At 46.8% G+C, this 27,970-nt stretch overlaps 1 protein-coding gene across 1 annotated transcript; it reads left to right on the top strand.

Annotated features, from left to right (window-relative positions):
• On the top strand, positions 1-27,970 carry CAPN14 (calpain 14). The gene is made up of 20 exons (XM_065928787.1): positions 1-171; positions 2,178-2,247; positions 3,108-3,226; positions 3,341-3,477; positions 3,877-4,051; positions 4,664-4,726; positions 6,643-6,728; positions 10,244-10,318; positions 11,517-11,680; positions 12,979-13,157; positions 15,478-15,683; positions 17,065-17,101; positions 17,821-17,877; positions 19,212-19,269; positions 21,892-21,956; positions 23,441-23,509; positions 24,684-24,762; positions 25,566-25,682; positions 26,025-26,080; positions 27,944-27,970. The coding sequence occupies exons 1-20, from the start codon at positions 1-3 to the stop codon at positions 27,968-27,970; spliced, it is 2,010 nt and encodes a 669-aa protein (XP_065784859.1).

Below are 27,970 nucleotides of genomic sequence, written 5' to 3'. Positions count from 1 at the left end.
ATGGGGCATTTTTCGCAGCTCCCCAGACAGGACTACGAGGCCCTGAAGGAAAGGTGCCTGAGGGACGGCAGTCTCTTTGAGGACAAGAGCTTCCCGGCCTCCCTGTGCTCCATCGGCAGCGGGCCTCTGCTGCGGAAGCTGCCGAGCCGCCTGCAGTGGAAGCGGCCTCTGGTAAGGGGCCTCTAGACCCCACGCGTGCAGTGTAGCACCCAGACCGCCTGCCCAGGGCTCGGGGCTTACTCACTGTTGTTGATCCCCACGTGAAGGGCTCCAGGGAGGTCCCCACATTCCCATTTTCCAGAGAAAATCCAGGGTGATCCTGAAAGGGGTCTAAGCACTCCTTTACCCCCTGCCCTGAAGTACACTGAACAGTTGCAGCCAGAAATATATCTCAGTGTACCGCTTGGCTCCATGTGACTGACCAATACCATCTGTCAGAGAGGAAGTTTATTTATTTATTTATTTTCCCAATTATTTTTATTATTTGGAGGCTAATTCCTTTACAATGTTATTGTGGTTTTTGCCATGCATTGACATGAATCAGCCATGGATTTACATGTGTTCCCCATCCTGAACCCCCCTCCCACCTCCCTCCCCATCCCATCCCTCTGGGTCATCCCAGTGCACCAGCCCCGAGCACTTGTCTCATGCATCCAACCTGGACTGGCGATCTGTTTCACACTTGATAATATGCATGTTTCGATGCTGTTCTCTCAGATCATCCCACCCTCGCCTTCTCCCATAGAGTCCAAAAGTCTGTTCTATACATCTGTGTCTCTTTTTCTGTCTTGCATATAAGGGTTATCGTTACCATCTTTCTAAATTCCATATATATGCGTTAGTATACTATATTGGTGTTTATCTTTCTGGCTTACTTCACTCTGTATAATGGGCTCCAGTTTTATCCATCTCATTAGAACTGATTCAAATGTATTCTTTTTAATGGCTGAGTAATATTCCATGGTGTATATGTACCACAGCTTTCTTATCCATTCATCTGCTGATGGGCATCTAGGTTGCTTCCATGTCCTGGCTATTATAAACAGTGCTGTGATGAACATTGGGGTACACGTGTCTCTTTCAGATCTAGTTTCCTCGGTGTGTATGCCCAGGAGTGGGATTGCTGGGTCATATGGCAGTTCTATTTCCAGTTTTTTAAGGAATCTCCACACTGTTCTCCATAGTGGCTGTACTAGTTTGCATTCCCACCAACAGTATAAGAGGGTTCCCTTTTCTCCATACCCCAGAGAGGAAGTTTAATACTCCCCTCCCCAAATCTGGCTCATGAAACACCTAGGTGAAGAAGCTACTAATCACTTTAAAAAAGTCTTCTCTTTGTGAAATGCACCAACAATTCCTTTCACAGGCAACTTCTTAATGTGTTGAAAGGCAACCCAGCTCCCCCAAATTTGGTTTACAAGTTGAAGATGGCTGGTGAACAGAACGAAGTCACTCAGGGCTACAAATCCTCCCCTTTTCTGTCCCCTATCAGCCAACCCCATCAGAACCTGCAACCCCAGACTTACCAAGTCCCTCTGTGTAAATTCCCCAGTAAGCCTGCTACACTAGATGACAGCCAAGACTCTCCTCCCAGAGAATCTAGGGAACTGCTGAGGTAGCAAGTCTATCACGAACCTGACCTTGTGGTGTGGTGCCCAGGTCTCCCCTTTGCTGAGGGCCTGTGGAAGGGAGCCCAGGCAAAGATGGAGGGATTTAGGGTGTGCCGTGGAGCAGAAACCATCCCACACTCTCCCCTTGATGCCACCCCCACCTGCATCTCAGCATGGAAGCCAAAGAGACCCGTTAGACTGGGGGTTGGAGGTGGGAAGGAGGAGTAGCAGGGAGAATAGTGGGAATGAGAAGATCTCTAGGAAAAATGAGAACACCCCAGAAAACAGATGCTTCCATTTGTCACAGATACTCCAAGAAAAGGCATGTTAGGGACAAGTGCTACTTCTCACTATCTACCCAGGGTTTTCTAGCACTCTGACTTAACACGAGCAGCAAGAAGGAATGAGAAATACAGTGGGCAGAATCCCGAAATAGCCCTGATTTCTCATATGTTCTGTGTCCATGTGCCCAGAAGTCTAGTTCAGGGACGTGAGAAACTATGGTCACTGTAGCTCCAGGGGCTTCTTTGTTCTCCACCAGAAGGACTTTTCTGTCTGTTCCTGCAGGAGCTGCACAGCAACCCCCTTTTCTATTCTGCCAAGGCCAAACGCCTGGATCTGTGCCAGGGATTGGTAGGTAAGTCTGCACAGCCCCGAGACACACCTGGCACCTGCCAGCCCAGCCCAGCCAAGAAAGAGGGGGGTGGCGAGGAGGGGGCTTGAGAGATCCCAAGAGAGGAAATGGCCACCCTGAGCTCCATCTTGACATGCTGTCATTTTCTGGGAGAACGATCACAACTGGTCCTCTGAGGATGCATGGGAGCGCCACACCTTGCCTAACGATCCTCCTCCCTAACCAGTTTCCAGGTCTGGGTTTCATCTTGGGAAAATGGACTCACCCTACCATAGTTCCTGTAATGAGTCCTTCTTGGCATACCAGTTACTAGATGCTTTAGGATCTGAGCAGATCTATCCTCAACCCAACTTCTTTTTAGAGGGAAGAGGAAAAACCCTTTGCCATGACAGAAGGCACATGTGTAGTCATACACATTTCACAGACAGAGAAATGGAGTCCAGAAGGGTTGAAGTTTTCTCAGAAGTGCATAAATCAGTTACAGAAGCAGGCTTTAGAAAAGTTTGGTTGGGCTTGGGTCCCAGTTCCTGATGTCGGGGCATATGGGAAACTAAAAACTAGTCTAGGAATATGGTTCAGTTCTTGGTGTCAAGTCTGATTTCCAGACGATGTTCCCTGCCCCCTGCTCTGCTCACTCACCATCTTTCTCTTTGATACAGAATTCCTTCCTCTTAAACTAGGCCACAAGTCCAGAGAGGAGAGCAACTGGGACTAGGCACTTCTTGCCTGCAGTTAGTCCTCAGTAGATTCACATGGACACTGGTAGCTTGTGCAGGCCTGTACAGTACATCCATGCAGACACTTGCGGTCTTCGCATGTGTGTCCAGCAGATTCATGTGGATACCTTGTGTTCTCTGGCTTAGGTGACTGCTGGTTCTTGGCGGCTTTGCAAGCTCTGAGTTTGCACCAGGACATCCTGAGTCGCGTTGTTCCCCTGAATCAGAGTTTCACGGAGCAGTATGCTGGCATCTTCCAATTCTGGGTGAGTGTCCTCTGGGTGCCCCAGCCTGGAGGAGGCCATAGGAAAGAGGGTTCTGCAAGAGTCATGTCTCTGCTCCCTGGGCTGACCATCCTCCATGACCTTCTCTCCTTCCAGTTCTGGCACTTTGGAAAGTGGGTTCCGGTCGTGGTGGATGACCGACTACCTGTGAATGAAGCTGGCCAGCTGGTCTTTGTCTCTTCCACCTACAAAAACTTGTTCTGGGGAGCTCTTCTGGAAAAGGCCTATGCTAAGTAAGACAACCGCACAAACCCTTCCCCTTTCCTTCCTGGCCCTTCTCCCCTCCTCTGTCTCTGTCTCTCTCTCATCAACATTGAGGGAGGCAAGAAGAGGCAGGGGAAGTTTATCAAGTGAGATACTGAGGAATAGCTCAGCAAATATAGAAGTGACACATCCAGGGTCTCTTATGTAAGGGTCACCCCATCGGAACAACCTTTCCCTGATGGATGGACTTGTGTAGTAGGGATAGAAACTGACTATGTATTTCTTTTTTGCCCCTGGGATGGGAGGAAGGGATAGCAGACACACACCCTGGGAATAACCAAGCAGAAGGTCCTTTAGTCTTGTTTGGATTGTGCTGCGTACAGTAGAAACACCCTTCCTTTTCTCACATCTGTTCCTTCCCTGGGCAGGCTCTCTGGCTCCTATGAAGACTTGCATCGTGGACAGGTGTCTGAAGCCCTTGTGGACTTCACCGGAGGGGTGACAATGACCATCAACCTGGCAGAAGCCCCTGACAATCTCTGGGATGTCCTAACCCGAGCCGCCTGCAGCAGAACCCTGATTGGCTGCCAGACCCACTGTGGGGTGAGACTGGGCTGTGCCCAGGCAGGACAGCCTCCTCCCCTGCTCCCCTTCCCTTCACCCACCAGCTGCTGCTCTTGCCTCAGTGTATGCCCCGGACTCCCCCAACTCCTGCACTCAGAGTCCTGATGTTCAAACTAAACGAGCAGAGCTGAGCCCCCAGGGCAGGCAAGAACCCCGTAGAATACAGATGGTGTGCAGAGAAGGGAGCTAACATTTCTGGAGTGTCAACTACATGCAAGGCAGTTTACCGGCTCTACTAGCTATCATTGTCTAGTTTCATAACAAACAAGAACCCGAAACTGGAGTAGGCAGTCCTCAGTTTAGCCCTGCCTCCGTTAATGACCATCGTGTCACCTCACATGACCTAGCAGCTCTGAGTTGAGTTGCCCTCCGGAAAGCAGGATGATAATCACTGCAGAATGGCCCCTTGACTTCTTCAAAGTCTCAAATGAGACTGTGGTTGCTGAAGAGCTTCAAAAACTGTAGGGAAACACCACATAGGTCTCTCCCAACCCTCCCCATAAACCCTTGCTCCAGCCAACAGGTCCCCCCGACTTCCAGGTTAGCTGTACCCCACAGAGCACTGACAGGAGTTCTCTGTCTCTGCAGAAGCAGCGGGTGCTGGAGAATGGGCTGGTGGATGGCCATGCCTATACACTCACAGGCATCTGGAAGGTGAGTAGGACCGGGCTCCTCTGTCTCCCTTCCACCTCTCCCTTCTCTCCAGGGCTTTTTCCCAATGCATTACCTCATCTTGGTGACTGTTACTATCCGTGCCCAGTCTAGGGGTGAATTCTCTGGTGGGCCTGCCGAAGCAGGTGGTGGGCTTCCCACACCTCTGTGCCACTCTTCTCGGGTGAAATGGTGGGTTCAGGCCTTGCCGCCTCCAAGTATCATCCCAGCCTCTCTTGCCATGGGGCAGCCTTGGCCAATCGGCCATCTAGCCCTGATGGCTAAGTGGGTAAAAGAATCTGCCTGCAATGCAGAAGACACAGGAGCTGTGGGTTCAATCCCTGCGTTGGGAAGACCCTCTGGAGAGGGAAATGGCAACCCACTCCAGTATTCTTGTCTGGAAAATCCTATTGACAGAGGAGCCTCATGGGCTACAGTCCATGGGATTGCAAAGAGTCGGATATGAGTGAGTGACCAAGCATACACACAGCCTTCTTGTGTCTCATAACCATTTCTTGAGCTTCGCTTTGCCCTGGGCTGCCAAATGATATGCTAAATGGAAATGGGGTTTCCCTTCAAATTCCTGCTTCTTTCTCACATGCTCCTTTTCCACCATCTTCTAGTTTCCTTCCATTGCTCTCTACCTTTTGAGCTTTATTAAACATTGAGAGGAAGATGAACCAGACAGGGACCCTGCCTACAAAGAGTTTACCATCAAGTATGGAGACAAATCATATTTGAAATCTATAGGGAAGCAAAGTAGAAGCTGAAAGAAGGAAGCAATGAAGAAAATCTTCTGGGGTTTAGAGGTAGGAGAGAAAATATTTATCTGGTTGGGTTGGAGGGAAGTCAGAAAAGGCTTTATAGGGTAGGTGGCCTTGAGTTGACCCTAAAAGATGGGTAGATTTGTGTCAGGGGAGAAGGGCCTTTCTAATGGAGGGAGCAGCAGGAGCAGAGCATGGAGATAAGGAATCAGCAGGTTGAATCTTCGAGAACTTCTGCTACTCTATAGAGGATGCGACTTCCCCAAAGTCCTCCAATTCCCTTTAACTCTGGTTCAGATTTTTTTCAACTCCATTCATACCTGACTTCTATCTCCTAGATCTCCATCAGTCATGTTTGGTGTGTCAAGAAATTTTTCACATATATATAACAAAATTTATACTTTAAAATATTTATTTTTATGATTTTATATTTATTTAACAAAATGTGGCACTTAGTGTGTGATACTGTCTTAACTGCTTTACCATGTTAACTCAATGCTCATGACAGTCCTATGAGTAAGTAAGAAATTGGGAGATGTAAAGCGAGAGAAGTGTATTTTTCACAGTGTTTTCTAAAGCCGGATGTCTGAAATCCAGGTGTCTTTAGTCCCATCCTCCCTCTGATGGCTTGGGGAGAATCCTTCTGTACCTCCTCCCACTCAGGGTGGGTCAAGCTTTCCCTAACTTCACACACATAACTCCCGTCCTTGCCTCCATCTTCACATTCCCTTCTCCTCTGTCTTTCCCTTTCTCTTCTGTAACGACTTTTGTCATTGAATTTAGGACCCATACTAATCCAGGGTGATTTCATCTCAAAATCCTTAACTTAATTATACCTGAAAAGACCCTTTTTACAAATTAGATCACATTGACAGATTCTTAGTAGACATATTTTTGAATGTTCAACTCATGCAATAGATGTAACCATTAACTTCTTCTCACAGATCAGGAAACAGACACAGAGAGGTTAAGTAACTTGCCTTAGGTCTCACAGCAAGTAAAACAGCAGAGCCATTTTCTCCTCTGCCAACTCCCAGGGCCTTTGATGGTTCATTTCAAGGTCTCAGCTGCAGGCATGAATCTCACCCAGATATCTGCAGCATTTGCGGTTGGCCCTCTAGCCCAGCCACCTGAACTGGTTCTCATTTTGTGCAGGTGACCACCAGACATGGACCTGAGTATCTCGTGAAGCTGCGGAACCCCTGGGGGAAGATAGAGTGGAGAGGAGACTGGAGTGACAGGTGAACCTCTGAGACTGGCTGGGAGGGGTGAGGACGGGGTAGGTGAAGGCGGCAAAGAAGTTTGTTGTTGGTACACAAATTCCAGTGCATGCTTTTGGTCTCAGGTTGAATCAGGAAAGCTTTTCGACTGTGTGGTTCAATCCCTCATGTTTACAGTTATTTTCATTTTAAATTTGAATAATAGTTGATTTACAATGTTGTGTTAGTTTCAGGTGTCCAGCAAAGTGATTTACACAGACACACACACATACATATACATTGCTTAAATACACAGACCAATCCGCTTGTAATGCAGGAGACTCAGGTTTGATCTCTGGGTGGAGAAGATCCTCTGGAGAAGGGCATGGCTACCCGCTCCAGTATTCTTGCCTGGAGAATCCCATGGACAAAGGAGCCTGGCGGGCTATAGTCCATAGGGTTGCAAAGAGTCAGACACAACTTAATGACTAACACTTTCACTTTCACTTCATTCATTATAATAATTAAAGTTAATATTTATTGAGAGCTTGCCAGCATTGTGCTAAACCTTTTGAATTTTTATCATTTCACTGAGTCCTCCAAACGACACTATTATAAGGTAGGTGATTTCATCCCCATTTACTTATGAAGAAAGTGATGCTTCAGTTCAGTTCAGTTGCTCAGTCGTGTCTGACCCTTTGCGACCCCGTGGACTGCAGCAGCCAGGCTTCCCTGTCCATCACCAACTCCTGGAGCTTGCTCAAACTCATGTCCATCGAGCCGGTGATGCCATCCAACCATCTCATCCTCTGTCGTCCCCTCTCCTCTTGCCTTCAATCTTTCCCAGCATCAGGGTCTTTTCCAATGAATCAGTTCTTCGCATTAGGTGGCCAAAGTATTGGAGCTGCAGCTTCAACATCAGTCCTTCCAGTGAATATTCAGGACTGATCTCCTTTAGGATGGACTGGTTGGATTAAGTGAACTCTTTAAGGTCTCACAGCATGACTCAAGAAAGGTCTTTGGCATCTAATCCACTGCTCTTTCTAGTCAGTGTACACTTGGACTTGTCGAGTCAGGGTCAGACAGATCAGGATTGGCCCCTACACTCTAATTACATTTAATGACCTCTGGACATTCTGATTAGATCCCTTCTTTTTTATTGTTTCTGTCTAAAATCAACCCTAAAGGAATGCGGGCTTTACAGGCTACGGGCTGGGATAGGGCACAGGCAGAAAGGCAGACCAAGTGTTGTAGTCCTTTCCCCTCTGGCAATGAAGATTTGTAATACTTAACTCTACATATCACTTGGGGGATTTCTTGATAGCTCAGTTGGTAAAGAATCTGCCTGCAGGAGACCCTGGTTCAATTCCTGGGTTGAGAAGATCCGCTTGAGAAGGGATAGGCTATCTACTCCAGTATTCTTGGGCTTTCATTGTGGCTCAGCTGGTTAAGAATCTGCCTGCAATGCAGGAGACTTGGGTTGGATCCCTGGGTTGGGAAGATCCCCTGGAGAAGGGAAAGGCTACCCACTCCAGTATTCTGGCCTGGAGAATTCCATGGACTGTATAGTCCATGGGGTAGTAAAGAGTCAGACACAACTGAGTGACTTTCACTTTCACATATCACTTAAGAGTACAGAAACATTTTCACATGTGCATCATCACTGAATCATTTTTATGGATGAAAAATTGAAGGCTCAGAAAAATAAGTAGAATTTTACTCCTGATAGGTTGTACTGCACTCTATTTATTATGTTTTAATAAAGAGAATTGTCAGAGGGACTGGGTCTATGTGGAAAAATGGCATCCAAAGATATACATAAATTTTAAAGTGTTACGGAAATATAGCATCATAATGCTGTTGCTAGTAGTTTGTTTAGGAAAACAAGTGCTTGTTTTGAGAAAAAATGAGTTAAATTGACTTTGTTAGCTGTGTGATCTTAAGCAACCTTCTTTGAGCCAGAAGTGTGATAAGGATTAAATAAAATGATGGACACTATTCCATAGTATCTAATCTGCAGTTAACATCTCATCCAAAGTAGTTTTCATTTTAAATAAATATTTTTTAAATCTAGAGATACCATTTGAGAATATCTTTCACTTCTCTTTTCATTATGTCCATAGTTCCCTTTACATCTTTGGGAACATGGAGCATATTTATAATCGGTGTTTTAATGTCCTTATTGACTAGTTCAATCATATTTCTCTTATTTCTAGGTCAGTTTTTATTCCTGGTCATGGATCACATTTTCTGCTTCTCCATACACCTAGTAATTTTTTATTAGATGCTGGACATTGTAAATTTAGTTGCTTAGGGATTAAAATGATACTCTGAAGTTTTCTTTTAGGACAGATCTAGGAAAAACTTTATTGAGGGGATAATTTGACCTCACTACTAAGGTGTAGAATTTTTGGGTTCTTTACTAAAGACCCCATGTATTCTATAAGGTCTTTTAACCCTGGCTGGTGGGAATTCAAATGATTTCCAACCTAGTGTCAACTCTGGGAATTGTTCTCAGTATAATTCAGTCTTGTGGGGTTTCATTCCATGTATGCACAGATTTTATTTTAGCCAAAGACTCAAGGGACCCCCTATGAAGTTCTCTGGAGCTCCTTCCTTAAGTATCCCTCTTCTCTTGGGCACTGTTTCCAGCAAATTCTAGCTTCCTTGTCCTCCCTGAACTTCAGACTGTCTCCTCCACTTAGCAAGACTGCCAAGTTCTTTTGGGGTCCCTGTCCCTGCATCACTGTCTGGGGAATTAGTTTCAGGCAGGAGTCTAGTCAGTGTTAGGGCTCACTTCATTTGTCTCCGTCCTCTTGGGGTCACAGTTCTGTGCTGCCTGCTGTCTGTGTCTAAAAACAATTATTTCCTGTATTTTGTCCCATTTTTAGCTGTTTATAGTGGGGAAGTGATACATGAAAGCCTTACTCTTCTATGGCCAGAAATAAAGTCCAAATGACGGGTTGTGAAAAAAAGAAATAGCAATATAGATTCCAGTGGTAGTTCTGGCATTTAATAACTTTGTGGCTTCAAGCAAGTGACCTGATCTCTTTTAACCTCAATTTCCTTATCTCTAAAAATGACAGTGGGGCTTCTCAGGTGGCACTAGTGGTATAGAACCCATTGGCCAGTGCAGGAGACATAAGAAACATGGGTTTGATTCTGGGTTGGGAAAATGCCCTGGAGGAGGGCATGACAACCCACTCCAGGTATTCTTGCCTGGAGAATCCGATGGACAGAGGAGCCTGGAGGGGCATGGTTCATAGAGACACAAAAGAGTCGGTCACAACTGAAGCAACTTAGCACGCATGCACACAAAAATGACAATAAAACCCCTCAGTTTGTAAAGTTGTTGTTATCCTTAAATAAAATAAAACATGTCAAAAAAATAAAATAAAACATGTCAAAAGCCTAGTCCAGAGCTTGGCTCAGAGTAAGTAATGTGCCTAGACTGAGTGACTAAGCCCGTTATAGAGCTCTATAATGCAAGAAGAATTTCTTGCATATCCTTTGTAATCCATTCCTCCCCCCTGAAAGCATTTCTTTTCTGTTTTCAGCTCGAGTATGTGGGATCTACTGAGCCCCAAGGAGAAGATTATGCTGCTGAGAAAGGATGATGATGGAGAATTCTGGTATTTGATGCAGGGACTCAGAACACACGCCCTGGCTTACATTAGGACATCCATTCAGCAGACATTTATGGGGTGCCTCATATATGCCAGGCATTTCTTTTAGGAGACCAAGAAGGCCCTTGAGGGGCTCACAGCCTAGCAGGGCAATCCAGCATCCACAGTCTCTGTGATCAGAGCAGAGACCTGTGACATGGAGCTCAGTGGGTGCTCAGAGCAGAGCGTGGGGGTGGCCACCACCTCTTCTCTGACTGCTGTTTCTTGCCACACTATAAGCTATTGCACCTGTGCCCTCTGGAGCAAAGCAGTACTATCCCACCCACCCCAAAGCCTCTCACCACTTTTTATGAAAGACCACAAGATGCCCTGAGCTGATGCTGCTTCTGGGTGTCTGACATGAGACCCACCTGTTCCTCATTTCCTCTGCATTTCACCCTTACTATTAACTTCCAACCTGTCCCATGGGCCCCTCTTCTCCCCTTACCAATCCTTTTCAGACTTATTCTTAAAGAGGTCATTGAGCTCAAGAGCCCTGAAAATACTATTACTTTCTTGTTACAGAGAGTAAATGGAGTATCTGCTGCTTCAGGTGGCATGCCTTGGGCCATAACGTTAGCCTGTAGGGGCAAAGATTTTTTATCAATAGATGACTAGGAACAGATCTGTGTGATTTTCATTTAGCATGTATAAATCAATGGACAGCTATGAATACTCCAATTCTGCTTTATCACCACTGTCAGTGGTGCAGGATCATTGCCCTCAGGCAGCCATTGTTGGAGGCTGCTTTCAGCCACAGAGGGGGGTTTCTCCGCAGCACCACTTGCTGGTGATGGACCCTCATGTTGCTCCAGCCAGCCCCACTCTCCTGGATCTGCATGAGGGCATGGAGGATGGGGCTCTGGGTCTAGAGAGGGCTAGGTGCCCAGTCCTTAGTTATAGCTTCCCTCTGGTCCTGATGACTGAATGTCATCTCCATGGGCTTCCCTGGAGGCTCAGAGGGTAAAGCATCTGCCTGTGATGCGGGTTTGATCCCTGGTTCGGGAAGATCCCTTGGAGAAGGAAATGGCAACCCACTCCAGTACTCTTGCTAGGAGAATCCCATGGACAGAGGAGCCAGGTGGGCTACAGTCCACAGGGTCGCAAAGAGTCGGACACGACTGAGCGACTACACTTTCTTTTCTTTCTTTCATCCTCTACACAGGATGTCACTGCGGGACTTTAAAGCACATTTCATGCTTCTGGTCATCTGTAAACTGAGCCCAGGCCTGCTGACTCAGGAGGTGGGCCAAAAGTGGTCATACACCCTGCTGGAGGGGAGATGGAAGAATGGGAGCACTGCTGGGGGCCGGATGAAGTCGCCCCGAGGTGAGTCTGTATATGGAAGCCAGAGGCTTTCGTGTCTAATGTGGCAGCTTCTCCATGCAAAGGTGGGGCTGTGGGCAGAGCCGTTGCCGGGGGCATCTGGCTGAGGAGGTAGGGGGCTTTGCTGGCGGAGCTGTGTGTGCTGGCCCTGGGCTGTGTCAAGCGGGAAGATGGGACACCTTTGTCCTAATTTGCAGAGGCATAGAACACTGTCAAGCTGCCCATCTGTTGGGGTTGCAACTTTGTAGAGGGTGGGTTCTCTTCCCAACCAGCACCAGGAGTCCACAGGTGCATGAGCATAATAGAAAAGTTACATCTTTCTGTGGTTTTTGAACAAGGCCTTTGATATGCTGAAGTAACAACGAGGTAACAGGCAGGATGAAATTAGTATTTATATTGTATGTACCAGGCCCTCATTACTTAGAGTCTGATAGGGAAGCAAAGTCAAGGATTCCCAGGTCATCAAGTACAGGAGATGAACACATATACATTCTCCAAGTGCAGTGGTTTGGGGACTGCATCCCTTTCTCCACAGTGGAGGTACTGAGCCATCTCCATGGTAGGAAAGATTAGATGGGTAGGATCTCAGCAAGGTCACAGTGGTCTTAGTTCTGACTTTCTCTCCCCTTCAATGTCCCCCTCGGAGAAGGAAATGGCAACCCACTCCAGCATTCTTGCCTAAAGAAATCCACGGACAGAGGAGCCTGGTGGGCTGCTGTCCACGGGGTCGCACAGAGTCGGACACAACTGAAGCGCCTTAGCATGCATGCATTGAAGAAGGACATGGCAACCCACTCCAGTATTCTTGCCTGGAGAATCCTAGGGACAGAGGAGCCTGGTGGGCTGCCATCTAGGGGGTTGCACAGAGTCGGACATGACTGAAGCGACTTAGAAGTAGCAGCAATGTCCCCCCCAAAGGCTGAAGCTGCCCATAAGCTAAGCCTTGGTCTCCACTAACATGCAGCTGCCCTGGCACCACGGGCATCTACTCTCCAGTTAGTTAACACAGTCACCAACCCAGGCAATGAATATACAGGACACAATGTCTGTGCCAGGCCGTGTGCTGGGCCCAAACTATTAATACAGGAAGAGTAACCTTTGGCCTGTGTGTCCACAAAAGAACCCGAGATGGAGGAGGTGGGTGGGAGAGGGACAGAGCTATGGTGGAAGAGGCCCCAGCTCTGTCCAGATGGCCCTGGGGTGGGAATCCCAGGCAGGTGCCCTGGATCTGTGCCCCTCCCTGTGGTTTGGCGAGCAGGATGCTAGGGAAACCTGTCTCACCTTGCTGTGTTTTGCACCAGACACATTTTGGAAGAACCCGCAGTTCCTGCTGTCGGTCTGGAGGCCCCAGGAGGGCAGGAGGTCCCAGATGCTCTGCAGCGTGCTGGTGTCCCTGCTCCAGAAGCCCAGACACCGGCACCGCAACCGGAAGCCTCACCTCGCCATTGGCTTCTACCTCTTCAGGGTCAGTAGGCCTCTCGTGGGGTCTTATCCTTTCTCCCCCTTCCCTGTCCTCTTTACCACTTGTCTCTGTCTGCCCACTCCCTTTGTCCACCATGGGTGCAAATCCTGTCTCTGTCCCTTGGGAATACATGATCTAGAACAAGCCACCTCCTTGCATTTGAACATGTTTCTCCATCTGTAAAATGGGGACAGAGATAATTATGCAAAGGGTGGAGCAGAAGAAGATCCTGTGGATAGTGTTATCTTTGTACCTGGCACACAGTTAGTACAGTTAATTCTGGTTCCCTTTGCGCCTCCCCCCTCATCCCTTTCCAGAATTTCTAATGATGGATTAAAATGTCACTGACTAGAACAACAAGTCTTCTGGGAGGGGCAGTGGCCTCTGGGTAGAGTCTTCTTGTAAATCAGCCTCTGTTAGAATTTGTGCTTGTGAAAGAGCTGGATCACCGCCTAATGAGGCCTCTTTTTTTCCTTGTTTTTCAGGTGAGCCAGGTGAGTCGCACACTTGCCCTCCGGCCCTGGTTGGGAGTGATGTCCCCTGTGGCTGGTGTCGCTGTGACTGCAGGAGCCTTATGTAAGGAGCTCTGGAAAGGGCCGGCAGTAATGCCAACTGCCTGTGTGTGCAAGCAAAGAACGTCAGCTGTTCTTTTTTATCCAAGGACCCCCGAATGTCCCTATGCCTCTGTAGAGACGTCTGAGCCTGATGCAGAACCAATAAATTTTAGAATTTATTAAATCTCTACATAAGTACCTACGGCAAATATTGCAGACTGTCACAGCAGAGGAAGAATGATAAATTACAATCTTGCCTGAGTTATGAAGCCCATAATAAAATAGATCTATAACAGAGGGGGCAACAGGAGACCATACAGCCCACCGCCTAGGAAACAGGGACAAAGGCTTGGGAAAACAAAACAGAAAACACAGGCAGGGGACAAGGATAGCTGTTTCAGCTGCCGCCTAGAGGGATCAGTTAAGAAGGCCTGAGCTATCCTGGCCTCTGAAGGGTGGTAGCTATTATTTTGTTTCCCAAAGAAAACAGGAGTGAAAAACTTAATTTTCTCATATTAGACTGATTAGAATAAAAGGATTTTTATAAAGAAACCATTTTGCATTGGGTGTCTTAGTTAGGTTTGGGCTTTTTTTTTTTTTTCTTCTCTCCCGAGGGAATACTGAGTGCTTCCAAAGTTACCTATTAATTTAAAAAGAAAAAGTTATTTATATCAAGCCTATTCCTAAATAGAATTTAGGTCAACTTACAATAAAAAGTGTAAACATAGCAAAACCGTGAACCAGTTATAGAATTCAACTGGAGAGAAAAAAGTTATAAATGGACAACGGAGAAGGAAGCAATTGATTCTACCAGGAACATTACACATAGGACAGCTGCTACAGCTGATTATAAAAGTGAGTTCTGAGATTCCTGGAAACCAGGGCAAAGACAGCAATGGACTGATTCTCTAGTTCTCATTTTCTCAATAAGGAAGCAAGCAGGACTAGGACATACATTTTGTTTCCCCAGCCCTGAGTGGAATGGGGGAAATGTCTTTATGTGGTGTAGTGTCTTTATCAGCAAAGGTATGCATCCCCATATGGACCACCATAGCCTTCATGAGAGCCAAGGGAAGAGGAAGTGAGAGAGAAAAATAGGGCCAGAGGGAAGTAAAAGAGGGAGGGAGAGAGGAAGAGAGAATAAAAATATGATGTAAAAACAAAACATAAGTCAGACCTCTGATTGGGTCTTCTGGATTTTGGCCAGTCCTCTTTCCCTTTTATGAGGCTGTCTTCCCTGAGGTGGTGTGGAATGTCCAGGTGATCTGTATGGAGGGAGATGGCTGGTGGTATGTGTGTACCTGTGACCACAATCATGTCATAATCAACCTTGAAACTGTAGCGCATACCTGGAGGCAGCATCAGGAAGGATCTAGAACATGGGCACTGGGGCTTAGCTGCCCTGAATTCCGGTACTGGCAGAGACTCTTACCTGCTGAGTAACTCTGTGCAGATGACCTACCTTATCTGAGCCTCAGACCCTCAACTGTAACGTGTATATGTAGACGCAGTGACATTCCTCACCTCATTCTATGCATGATGTTGTTTTAACACAAAGTCAAATCAAACGACCAATGTATTCAGCCTCATGTAAGTTTCCAGCAGAGGTGCCTACTCAGGACATGTTCTGGTGTTTTCTCTCCACTCCTCTCCCCTCCACTGGCGCAGGTAGCATTTGGCAAATCAGAGGCCACTTTAGTCCTGGCTCTTGGACAAGGTGCCCAGGCCTGACCACAAGCCCTGGGTGATCACCTCATCTGTTGCCCTCTGTCCTCCATTTACAGAGCTTTGATGCCCAGAAGAAACTGCCCTCTGAGTTCTTCTGGAAAAATGCGTCCCTGAGTCGCCCTGCGACGTTTCTCACAGAGAAGGAAGTGAGCCAGGAACTGTGGCTGGAGCCAGGGATGTACGTGATCGTGCCCTGCACATCTGAGGCCCGGCAGGAGTCTGAGTTCGTCCTCAGAGTCTTCTCCAGGAAGCACATCTTTCAGTAAGGGCCAATCCTCTCCCGGACATTGGGGTCCACTTGGGCCAAGGGAGAGCGAGTAAGCGGAAAATGTGGAGTGGTCTCTGTGACCACACAGAAGAGAGACAGGGCGAGCCTGAGAGCAGGGCAGCTCTCTGCATGGAGACACCTTCACTTTTTCCTCCCTGCTCTCCTAACAAATGAACACTCTGCTAGAGAAAAAGCTAGAAAGCCCTGGGCCCTGCCCTCCAGGAGCTCAAAGTCTGGAAAGGACATAGATATGTGAGCAGTTATTTATGTGGCACTTTGTCTGGGGCAAGTGTTTATTTGCCCAGGGTGTTAGGAGAACATCAAGGAGGAGCATCTGAGCTAACTTTCCATGGTCCTGGGGGAAGCAGGGGTTGCTTCATGGAGGTGGTGATTCTGACAGGAGGCACTGGGATTGTTCAGATGAGGGAGGCTGTCATCAACTATTGGGCTCAGACAATTCAATATACATATACCCCAGCCAAACTTATAACAGGCCTACCTTAGGTTTAGTTCCAGACCACTGCAATAAAGCAAATACTTCATTAAAGAGAGTCACAGGGGTTTTTGGTTTTCCAGTGCATATAAAAATTATGTTTATACTGTATTGTAGTATTGTGCAATAGCATTGTGTCAAAAAAAAAAAAAAAAACCCAATGTGCATACCTTAAGTAAAAAATACTTGATTGCTAAAAAAATGGCAACTATTGTCTGAGCATTCAAGGAGTTAGAATCTTTTGCAATAATAACAAAACTGATCACAGATCACCATAACAAATAAAACAATAATGAAAAGTTTGAAATATTGTGAGAATTACCAAAATGTGACAGAGACACACCGTGAGTGAATACTGTTGGAAAAATGGCGCCCATAGACTTGCTCAACACAGGGTTGCCGCCAACCTTTAATCTGTGAAAAATACAATAAAGCGAAGCACAGTGTTTTGCCAAGGATTGTTTTGACATGACTACCTTTCAGTACATAGGACCCAGTTCTTTTTCCTTCATGTTTTGGGCATAGGTAGTTTAACTTGGTCCTTAACTCACCGCCTTATGAGACCTCTGAGCCTTAATGTGTGACTGGGTGTAGTTAGATGAGGGTGTGGGGTGGGGGGAGGAAAGGGCACATGGGGTTGGGGTGGGGGGCTCATCTTGAGCAAATGCAGGGGGTGAGAGCTCAGGGCAGGTGGAGAAGTACAGCGAAGTGCTGAGCTGTGTGCCAGACTGCACACTTCAAGGGCAAGTGGGGCATGAGGTGGAGCCGGGCAAGGCCCACGTGGTGCATTAGCTAAGGAACTGGGAAGATGAGGGAGGGTATTGGCCAAAAGATTCCCAAGGCTAGCCCCAAGAAGTAAGTCTGTCTTTTCTCCCCTCTCAGTGAAATTGGCAGCAATTCCAGTGTCATCTTCTCCAAGGTGAGTTTTCAGGTGGATTTCCACATGACTGGATCTGTTCACAAAGCCGGGGGGGCAGGTTTCTCCCCTCACATTAGGGTTTAGGGGGAAGAGGTCCACAGATCCTGCAGGCCCTACTCTGTGGCACACATGTGCATGCTCTGTCGCTTCAGTTGTGTCCGACTCTTTGCAACCCTATGGACTGCAGCCTCTGTCCATGGAATTCTCCAGGCAGGAATACTGTAGTGGGTTGCCATTTCCTCCTCCAGGGGATCTTCCCAACCCAGGGATCCAACTGGAATCTCCTTGTCTCCTGTGTTGCAGGCAGATTCTTTACCGCTGAGCCACTGGGGAAGCCCTCTATGGCACATATATTGTGTTATCTATCATGCTCTAAAAGTCCTCAGATTCTGCTGTTTTTGTACTAGGAGAACTGGCCTTCTGATCAGGTCCTTGGTCTTGAAGGCCCAGAGCCCTTGTGCATGAGTTATACATCCATGCTCTTATTTCTTTCTACCTGGTGTTTCTTCTGCCCCTTTCATGGTTTGCTACTTCTCCCAAGCCACTGAGGATTAGAGAAACAAGGGATGTGTGTGAAGGCTATGGTAGAAAATTTAAAGCAGTGGTCAAGGTCAAGTTTATAGATTTCAGAGGCCTGGGGGCCATGACCCATTAGTGTATGCATGAGAGTCCCTTTGTCCAGGGAATGACCTTGTCCTTCTGTATGTCTGTTTCTATAGGAAATTGTAGACCAAAGTGAAGGGAAGGATGAATTCTTCACTAAACTCTTTGAAAAGGTAAGTTGACCAGGGGAGGTAACGAGGAGCAGGGGACACTGTGGAGCTTCTAATTTCATGAAGAATGGTTTTGTCTTTGCTTGATCCTGTGTTTAAGTTGTGATTTAAGGCTTCCTAGTCCCCAAATTGCCACTTTCCAGGGAAGCCCTCAAGTTTTTAGACAAATGAATAGAGCCATTGTTTTCAGAAGCCTCTTATAAAATGCATATCTGCTCTTGGAAGCTACCTTGATTTGCTGTGGGAGAAACAACTTCAATTTTTAAACCCTGAAAAAATGGAACATGGCAGGGGTGAGACTCAGTGTTGGGAGGGGAGGGTGGGGTGTGGCCATGACGAGCCCTGGGGTATCTGGAGGATGGAAACCCAGGGAGAAAGACCCCGTGGGTGGTCCCCTGTGGAGGATGGGACTGGTAAGAGGACTGGGGAAGAGGAAGGCTACCCACCTGGTAGCCTTTCAAGTTCTTTCCTTGGGCTCACCCAGGTCTGAGCACCAGCAGAAAGCCACCCCATTCTTAACTTATAGGACAGTAAACCCAGTTAGGAACAGGGCAAGAAATCTGGGTCTGACATCTGAGAGATGTCATTTAAAACTGGAAGAACATGAACTTCCTGCATTAGTAACACTCCTGATTTAATTCACAAGTTGCCTGCCTTCCCATCTTTTCTCATTTTCACACTGGCATTTGCTTAGTATAGTCACAGAGGCTACATCAAAATCTGTGTAATGTTTTTAAGAATTTTCCTCCCTGCCAGGGGTTTCCAAACATTTTCTGCTGCAGTCCTTTTATCAAAGGGAATCTCATAGAGAATCCTAAGATATATAAAACAGATAAATATAAACAGGTATCATAACCATTTTATAAGTTCAACTTTATGGTACTTACATTTCATTAACATATTTTAAAGTCAAATGTCCATGTAAAGAGCGGCTTCTGATGAAGTCTAAAATGGAAATCTGAACTCTTGGCTAAGGATAGTTAAATAAGAATAAAATTGAAACTCAATTGCTAAACTTTTGCAGCATCTCTATAGAACCCAGTTTGAGAAACACTTCTATTTGTCTTCCTCTTAAGAGTCCTGCCCTGCTGGGGCACTCTGAATTTGTCACTCAGTTAAACTGTTGTTGAAGTTCTTATGAAATTTTGGATTTAATTATATGTCTAGTCACGTCCTTATGTATAAGAAAACAGTGTCACTTTTTCTGCCCAGAAATGGCATATGTGCTGTGCTAAGCAGATGTGGGAGAGGCTTTTCCCAGACTTGTTTATCTGTGGGTTCATCTAATGAGCCTTCAGAAATGATGATTTTCTCCCGACCCTCTGCTTCCACTTCAGTATCCAGAAATAAATGCGATCCAACTGCAGAATATTCTGAACCATATGCCCTGGTCAGGTGAGTATTTCAGTCATTCCTGTTGGACTCAGGGGACACAAATTTTCTGAACTCTGGGTCTGCTTCTCTTTCTCCTGGTGGACCATGTGAATGCCCACTGGTCTCCCCAGCAGCTATGTCCTGCACCAGGGTGGGTCGTGTGTTCAGACAGAGGTAGAGGAATTTATGCAGCTTGGGAAAATAGTTCTTTTTTTTTTTTTTCTTAGTTGGGTGTGTAGAGATACATGGTAGAGAAAATAAAGATTTCTACTAGTTTGCTAGTTTGAGAAGAATAGCTGAGTATTCCTTTCTTGGCTTAGAAAGTCCATGTGGAAGAATAGTACTCATTTCTTCAACTCAGCAAATAAATAAGTATTGGTAGCTTACCAGGGAGATCTCTGATGAACTCATATTTAAATTGATTAACCTACAAAAATCTGATAGAAGGGAGCACATCACACAGGAGAACTTCCATGTGGATGCCTTTGTGTGAAGCCTGGCATAAATCATCAGGAAAGCTTAAAGCCCATCTAAAAGTATTTTATATGTAGATTTTGAATGAGAAGAACATAATTTCTCCAGGCAAGAGAATGAACCTTAAAATGAAAAAAGTAAACCAAACAGTTGAAGGGTATTTGATTGCTTCTCTTTTATATGAAGCCAAGACTTCAAACCCAAACAAACTCCGAAATTGTATAATTTCCAGATGGTTTCTCAAAACCACACTCAAATATCATAAAAGAGCCAGAAGGCGAGGCTCTAGAAATGATAGAATATGAGATGCACCCCTTCCCTACTCCTCATAAAAAAAAAAAAATTCTATGGAAATTATCTAAAAGAGGTGGCTTCTGCACATTTAAATTTTTAAAAGAATGGATGGACACATTGCTTTCATTTATTCCTATGAGAGTGTTTCTGGTGGACAGATCAAAGAGCTACTATAGATTTTGGCAAAATAGTTGGTAAAGTCTCCCATAACAAGTGATGAAGTGGGGGTTGGAAAGTAGCAATATGATTCAAAATTTTAGCGTCAATCCCAAGAGTTATATAAATATGAAACCAGAGGGATAATTCTATGTTATGGATCAGAGTCTACATGTTTAGATACTTAGATGAAGCGCTGTATTCTGCCCTTGGTCCCCCTACACATCCTCAGCTTTTATCAATGGCTTGGAAGAAGACAGGACATGAAGGCTTATCAGATCTGCAGATGGCACAGAGCTGGGAGGAATCATTAATAGACAACAGAATTGAAATTCAGAATGTTCACCACAAGCTGTGCCCAAGCCAAAAAGATGAAATGCAGTCAGGGTGATAATTAAAAACTGCCATTTTGTAATTTTTAAAAAATTGGTTGCACAAGTTCATAACAGAAGAGAACTCATCTTTGTGGCAGTTTATTTGAAAGATATCTGGTTAATTTAGTTGACCTTGGGCTTAACATGTGCTAATAGTTTTAAGTTGCTGCTAAATAAGCTAATCCAAATTCAGGCAGTATTTAACGGAAGCTTTAGATGTGTGTTTTTGAAATCATGTTCCCAGAAATGTTAGAAACCAAAAGGTTTTAGTGAGTGTTCCATGAAATAAAAAGGGTTAGGTTCTATGGTCAACTGTGCTTAGGAAATTAGGTTTTAGTGAGTGTTCCATGAAATATAAGGGGTTACGTTCTATGGTCAATTGAGCTTAGGTAATTCTGCATTAAACAAAATTTCAGTGTTGACTCCTCTATACCAGTCACGTGCTAAGGTACATGATAATGGAGAAAAGGCTTGTAGATACAAAATATTTCAAATGTATTTGAACTCAAAACCCTTTCTCTGCAAAACATCTTCCTTGGAACCTAATTTGGGAAATGCAGATTGAACATTTTGGAAATGATAGACCCACTGTACTCTGCTTAATCCAATTGCAGCTACAGGAGTATGTTCCAGTCTTGGTATCACATTTTAGGAAGAAGCTGGCAAAGCATAGCTCATGGAAGAGGGAGGTGAGGGTCTAGAAACCATGTCATCTGGGGAAGCGTTGGAGAAATGTTTAGATATTTAGAATGGAGGGGAGATGTCGAGGAGAGGACAGATAGTTATTTATGCTTTTCTGGAGGTAGAACTAGGACTAGTGAATGAATGAGAAAAGAGGTTCCTTTGGAGTTAAATGAGAAATTTCTCCCGACTTGGAGCTATGGGTTCAAGTGAAAAAGAGAGGTCCCATCGCAGATAGGAGCGCTGTCAAGATGTCTGAGGCTGTCTCCCAGTTTGGGTCGGAGCTTGAACAAGTTGCTCTTTCAGGCTGGGTAGTCTGTGACTAGCTGGCTGCCTGCCTCTGCCACTCCCCCAGTTACAAAATGTCACCCCTCTGCCACTCCACCAGTTACAAAGGGCCATGTTCATCCATCTGTCCCACTGTGTAAGCCAGAATGTTCTCTGCAGGGTTTTACTGCTTTCCTTGGGGGTAGGAATCACCCCCTGCACCCCCCACCCACCAAGCGTTCTCTGTCTCCACTGCTCTTATTCTCCCCACCCCCAACATAAATGATGCTCCTTGGAACCCACGGAGGGTCTAGACAGCACTGCCTCTTCCTGTTTGGAAAAAGGTCCACGCAGTCCCAGGGCCACTCCCATGCAGACTCTTTCTGTTCCTTCACAGGTCTAGGAAGCAAACAGCCTTTCTTCAGCCTTGAGGCCTGTCAGGGTATCCTGGCTCTGCTGGATGTATCCTTCCAGGTTTGTGGGTAGATGCATTCTACTGTTGGAGAATGCACTAAACTAGGGCTCTGATGAGTGACAAAGTCCTCATGGGGTGGTGTTAAAGCCTATTCTGTAGGATTGGTATGCAAATAAGATAAAGTGCTAAGGACAGAACTGTCACTGAATCATTGAATAAGTGATCAATATCCTAGTGGCTCAGATATAAAGAATCTGCCTGTAATGCATGACACCCAGGTTCGATCCCTGGGTCAGGAAGATCCCCGGGAGAGGGCACGGCAATGCAATCTAGGATTCTTTCCTGGAGAATCCCATGGACAGAGGAGCCTGGTAGGCTATAGGCCATAGCGTCTCACAGAGTCGGACATGACTGAAATGACTTAGCACACATGCATTGTTATTAATAACAATAAGTTTATTTCCTAAGAGTGAGGATGAGGCAGCTGCAGGGTGGTGGGTAGTAACACTTCTCTGGATGACAAGAAGCTTTTAAAGGAGCCTCAGGGTTCTGAGTTTTCCTTTTGCTGATGAGGCAGCAGCTGCCCCCATTTATAGATTGGGAAACCAGAGCTTGGAGTTCAGTGACCTGCCGAGAACTCAGTTTTCCTCAACCCTGTGATCTTTCTAGCAAACCTTCTGCTTTTCTAAGTGGACAAGTTAACTGGAGTTTAATTACCCACACTACAGAGAGGCATGTAGAATGGACAGTGTGAAGAGGGTTGCAAATACAAGGAATCTTGTTAGCAACTTTGCAGAGGCCGGGGGTGATGGGGGATGGTGGTCAGGTGTGCAGGCTTTGGGGCAGGTCCCAGCCTTGTCACCAGATATATGGACTTGGACCAGATCATACTCGCTGAGCTCTCATTTCATCATCCATAGCAGGGGCCAGTTAGTACTTACCCCAACTGCTAGGTGAAAATGAAGTTCCATAGGTCAAGTGTGTAGCTCAGCGCTAGGCCCCCCACCTAGCACTAGTCAGGGCTCCAATATAGCTGGCGTGTGGTGGGATTTTTAACCCAGTCTCTCTGATGTGGGGGGACTTGGACATGGTCTGCAGAGCCAACCATTGAGCTGCCACATTTAGACTTGCCACAAAATGTCTAAATATAAAAGGACTCCTCATCCACCCTTGTGCCTGAATCCATCCATAAGTTAGTTTTAACAACAGTGATAAAATATTTACATGTTTTATTTAAACTGTATCAAATAGGCCACATCAGAACACCCTGTTTCACTAAATGGAAGCTGTTGTCACCACCATCATCCCCACCTCTCCTCCTAGTGTTGCTGTGTTCCAGCTCATTCTGTCCTTTCCTAGCAACGGCCAGGGAGCCCTGGGCTGGACAGACCAGCCAGGGGAGGCCAGCTAGGGTTGTCCAACATTGACTGTGGTGTCCCAAATTGCCTGCGGCTCTGTGGAGGGCCCATCACTGCCTCCAGAAATGGGCATGAAACTCCCGTGGGGGCTTTGACCTTAACCCTGCTATCAGCTTAACGCATCCGGCACTGTGAGTATCCAGGAATTCAGGGACCTGTGGAAGCAGCTGATGTTCTATCAGGTGAGAACAAGTGTTTAGCCTGCCTCCCGCAGGATGGTGCAGAAATGGCAATTCTGCAAAACTTGTAAAAAGACTTCTCTCCCTTTCAGCCCTTTCTACTGTTAGGTAGTTAGAATAGGAAACGGGTCCAGAATGGTGGTGGCTAAAAGACAAGGAAGGGAAAAGTCCGCAGAAATGGAACAAAGAAAGGTCCAAGGACTGGAGTGAGGACCTCAGGTAGAACAAACAGCACTCCTGGCTAGCCCAATTTACATAGGGCAGGCCCCGGGGCGGGGGGGTTGGGGGGAGGTGGGGAAGGGGAGAAAAAAACATATAAAAAGAGGAGCCAAAGGGCTGGGTCTCCCCCTCTCTTCTCTTTGCATCTTTGGGTCGGCATGCCCTCACACCTCGAGGGTATATTTTCTTGCTATTTTATAAATAAAATTGAGCTGTAACATGGAGCTGTAACACTGATCTGTCTGAGAGCTATAACACGGTCTGTCCAAGACCTGAGAGCTATATAGCACGGTCTGTCCGAGAGGTATGATATGCCGAGGGCTCTAATGTCCGTCACTTCAAATTTTTGTTGAGACGAGACAGAACCGAGAATACACTCGCCTGACACCACCCAACCACTCACCCAGTCTTCCCAAGTGTCCTTGGAGTGTTTCTTCCTCTCCCTCCCAAACCCAGAGAGCCTGCTGCAATCATCTTCTGAATTTTGAAAGTGACATCTGATCACGTTGCCTCCTTCCTTACCTAACTAAAAGGAAGAGACTCTCTGTGCCCTTCAGATCAAGTTCACACCCTCAGCATGGCCTTTAGAGTCCTTCATAAATTGGCTCCCGCCTACTTTTCCAGTCAGTGCTCACAACTCTCCTCCTGTCTCCTGAGTCATCAGGTTGGAAACCCTTCACAATTTGGATAATTCGCTTAGATTAAGCATGTTTATTTGTATCCTGTCTCTCCATCCTTCATGACAGAAAGACTGCCCCCTCTGACAGCCTAAAGGACAACTGGGATGGGGTGGGATCCCGGCCAGGAGACCCCAGCCTGTTCTTGTCTGGGCAGCTAGTGAAGATGGAGCCTCATGCTTACTAGCAGTCCTGCAGGCTTGATACTGGGGTGCAAGGGGCTCTCAGGGGGTGCTTGGAGATGGCTGGCTTCCTCAGCCTTTGCTTTGTGTTCTTCCCAGGAGGTTTTCCACAAGCAAGACACTAACCGATCAGGATCCCTGAATTGGGCGCAACTGAGGGCTGCCATGAGGGAGGCAGGTAGGCACACAGCAGGCGGGGAGTGGGGCTGGGGGTGGGACGGGGTGGGGCAGGGGTGCGTGACGTCCTGGTGCTGGTTTAGTCACAAAGTTGTGTTCAACTCTTGTGACCCCGTGGACTTCAGCCTGCCAGGCTCCTCTGTCCATGGGATTTTCCAGACAAGCATACTGGAGTAGGTTGCCGTTTCCTTCCCCAGGGGATCTTCTGACCCAAGAATCAAACCTGGGTCTACCTGCATTGCAGGCAGATTCTTTACTGACTGAAACACTAGGGAAGCCTGCAGCCATTCTAAAGAGCAGGGTTACTCCCTGAGTTCAGAGGCCCAAAGATAAGTATCTGTGGTTAACTAAAACATGGGTTATTACCAGTATGCTCACAGCTAACATTTGCTGAGGTCTGGCACACCCACACTTTAGTCTTTGCCAGCACCTAGACATAATCCCCACTTTGCAGAGGAAGAAATAGCAGCTCAGATAAGTTAAGTCACCTGGGGCTTACCTCCAGGACTCCCAGACTCCAAAACAGATTCTCTTGACCACTAAGCAGACTGTCTCCTGCCTGGAAGGCCAGTAACCCGCGTGATCCAGAGATCCTCCTGGTTGCCTAGGGGACAGGGACAGAGAATGGAGAGAAAATAAGATTAGTAAGATAAGTAATTAATTCACAATGAACCCTGCCAAAGAAGACCCCGGGCTATTAGGAATCAGGTCCTGGAGATGGAGGGACAATTTAGGGGCGTCAGGTGGGAGGGGAGCTAGGTGTGAGGTCCCAGCACCCACGGCGGGAGCCTGTGTTCCCTGCAGGAATCGTGCTCAGTGACGACGTCTGCCAACTGATGCTTATCCGCTACGGCCGCCCCGACCTCCAGATGGACTTCGTCAACTTTGTCCACTTGATGCTGCGTGTGGAGAACATGGAGGGTGAGCTGGTAGGAAGGAGGGTGGACCCGGGCTTCCTCTGCTCTCCCCGTGGATTGCCCACCTGTCTCAAGCAAAAAGAGGACGGCTGCCAGTGCTGGGAACTCTGGGGATGCTGGCTCTGTTTCTGTGAAACCTGGCTGCATCTCCCCAAACTCATGGATGCCTTGCCTGTTCCAGGGCAGAGGTGTGAGGTGGCTTGCTTAGAACAAGTGTGGCGCGTGTGGTTGCACTAAGGCCAAAATTGGGTTCCCGGGTGAGGGGATGCATGGTCCCTTATGTTTCCAACACACACACACACACACACACACATTAACTGTGTTCCTTTCTGCTGCATTTTCACAGATGTCTTCCAAAACTTGACCCAAGATGGCAAAGGGATATACCTCCAGAAGCCAGAGGTAAGACCTTCACGGGATTGAGTCTCGTCATTTTAAAGAGTGGTGGCCAGTGTGGGTCCAGGGTCTTGTGAAGGAGAAGGGTGCTGGGGACCCTTCGTTCTGCTGAGTTCAGGAGGCAGCACTGCATTCATTCATTCAGGCATTGTTCTGATGGGGCACCCGCTGTGTGCCAGGCACACATGAAGGTACAAGTGTTTGTTGAATGATTGAAGTAATATGCTGAGGGGAAAACAACACTGTGTCTGACACTGATTATCTTCCCCAATGACTCAGGTTGCATGGATTTACTGAGCACCTTCTATGGGCCAGATGTGGTGTTAGATGGTGTTTGCTGCATAGACGTTGGAGTCTGGAGTTGAATCATCTGCCCTTTCTGTCTCAAACATTCTCTGGGACTTCCCTAGAAAGCCAGTGGATAAGACTCTGTGCTTCACTACAGGGGGTGCAGGTTCGATTCCTGGTTGGAGAACTAAGATACCACATGCAGGGTGGCCAAAAAAATAAAACACATTCTCTGAGTTGCTTAGGAAGGGATTGATAAAAGCTGGGGTTTCTCTCTTGATCCAAGATGTCCATTTTATGGAATAACCTTCTAAGATATAGAAGGTTCCCTGGTGGGCTTCCCTTGTGGCTCAGCTAGTTAAGAATCTTCCTGCAAGGTGGGAGACCTGGGTTGGATCCCTGGGTTGGGAAGATCCCCTGGAGAAGGGAAAGGCTACCCACTCTAGTGTTCTGGCCTGGAGAATTCCATGGACTGTATAGTCCATGGGGTCGCAAAGAGCTGAACACGATTGACTTTCACTTTCTAAGATATAGGGACCCATAGCGTGTGTCTACCCTCAATCACTCCCGTGTTTGAGTGTGAAGGTGGGATGCAGCTAGAGAGGCAATGGTTTTAGAACTCCTGAGCCCATCCCCAAGCAAAGGTCCCCAAGACCACCTCCTGATCTCAAGCAGTCCTTCCATAGCAGACTCAGCACTGAGAGAGCAGGACAATGTCAGTGTGGCAATTGACACAGGATAGCCCACAACTTGAGGAGGCTTCTAAAAAGCAGTGTGCTATCAATAAGAGAATAGACAGTTACAAGCCACAGTACCCCTTGTAACCATTTGTGGGCAAATCATGTTACAACTCTGGGCCTCAACTTCCCAATATGTGAGATGAGCTGGCTGAGTGAGGTGGTCTCTAAGAGTGTCTGCAGCCCTGACCATCTCTGGTTCTCTAAGGAGATCTCAAGGTCATTCAAGGTGGTCTGAAAGGAGTAGCAGCCAACTTGTTGGGATTTCACTCTGGGGTTTTCTCTGATCCTTTTGGTAACGTCACCATTATCACCTTCATCATCACCAGCATCAGCATCATCCTTTTTATGTAATTGGCCTGGGGTGTGGCCTCCCAGAGATCCCCACCGTGTGAGTTAGAGTGACCATTCATCACACGCACATAAAGCTGTCAGACAAATGGGTTCATAAATGTAAACATGTAGAATATGCTCTAATGGATCTCTGCTGCCCAGTTGGTCCACACACCTGCGCACTGCTATCAAGAGCATGCCAAATTGAATTCGTGGGGGAAAATTGCATTGTAAATTGAATATAGAATCAACCTGCATCTCTGGCTATCATCATTCACAGGCACCAGGAGAAGTCAAGGTTGATTATATTTCAGGTTGATTTATACTTACCACTGGATGCTGTGGTCCCTCTGGCTAAGCCATCCATTAGTGTCCTGTCTCCATGGCTTCCCAGGAGTGAGGGGGAGGAGGCCCCAAGTCCAGTCACCAGGTGACTGAGAGGTGAAGCATCCTTAACTGAATGTCAGAGATGGGTCTGAATGGACTGTAACTTGCTTCCCCGTTATTCCAGTGGCTAATGATGGCTCTGTACTGCTGA

This window comes from Muntiacus reevesi, chromosome 3 (assembly GCF_963930625.1).
Source record: "Muntiacus reevesi chromosome 3, mMunRee1.1, whole genome shotgun sequence".
In the NCBI taxonomy this organism is placed as follows: Eukaryota; Metazoa; Chordata; class Mammalia; order Artiodactyla; family Cervidae; genus Muntiacus; species Muntiacus reevesi.
Note: the sequence above shows the minus strand (reverse complement) of the source record. Positions and strands in the feature narration are given on the sequence as shown.

Bases quoted from the DNA above. Each gene is read 5' to 3' on its own strand.
- CAPN14 (XM_065928787.1), top strand. From the start codon at position 1: ATGGGGCATTTTTCGCAGCTCCCCAGACAGGACTACGAGGCCCTGAAG. The intron at 24,763-25,565 runs GTAGGCACACAG...TGTTCCCTGCAG, and splicing joins GGCTGCCATGAGGGAGGCAG to GAATCGTGCTCAGTGACGAC. The intron at 26,081-27,943 runs GTAAGACCTTCA...CCGTTATTCCAG, and splicing joins TATACCTCCAGAAGCCAGAG to TGGCTAATGATGGCTCTGTA.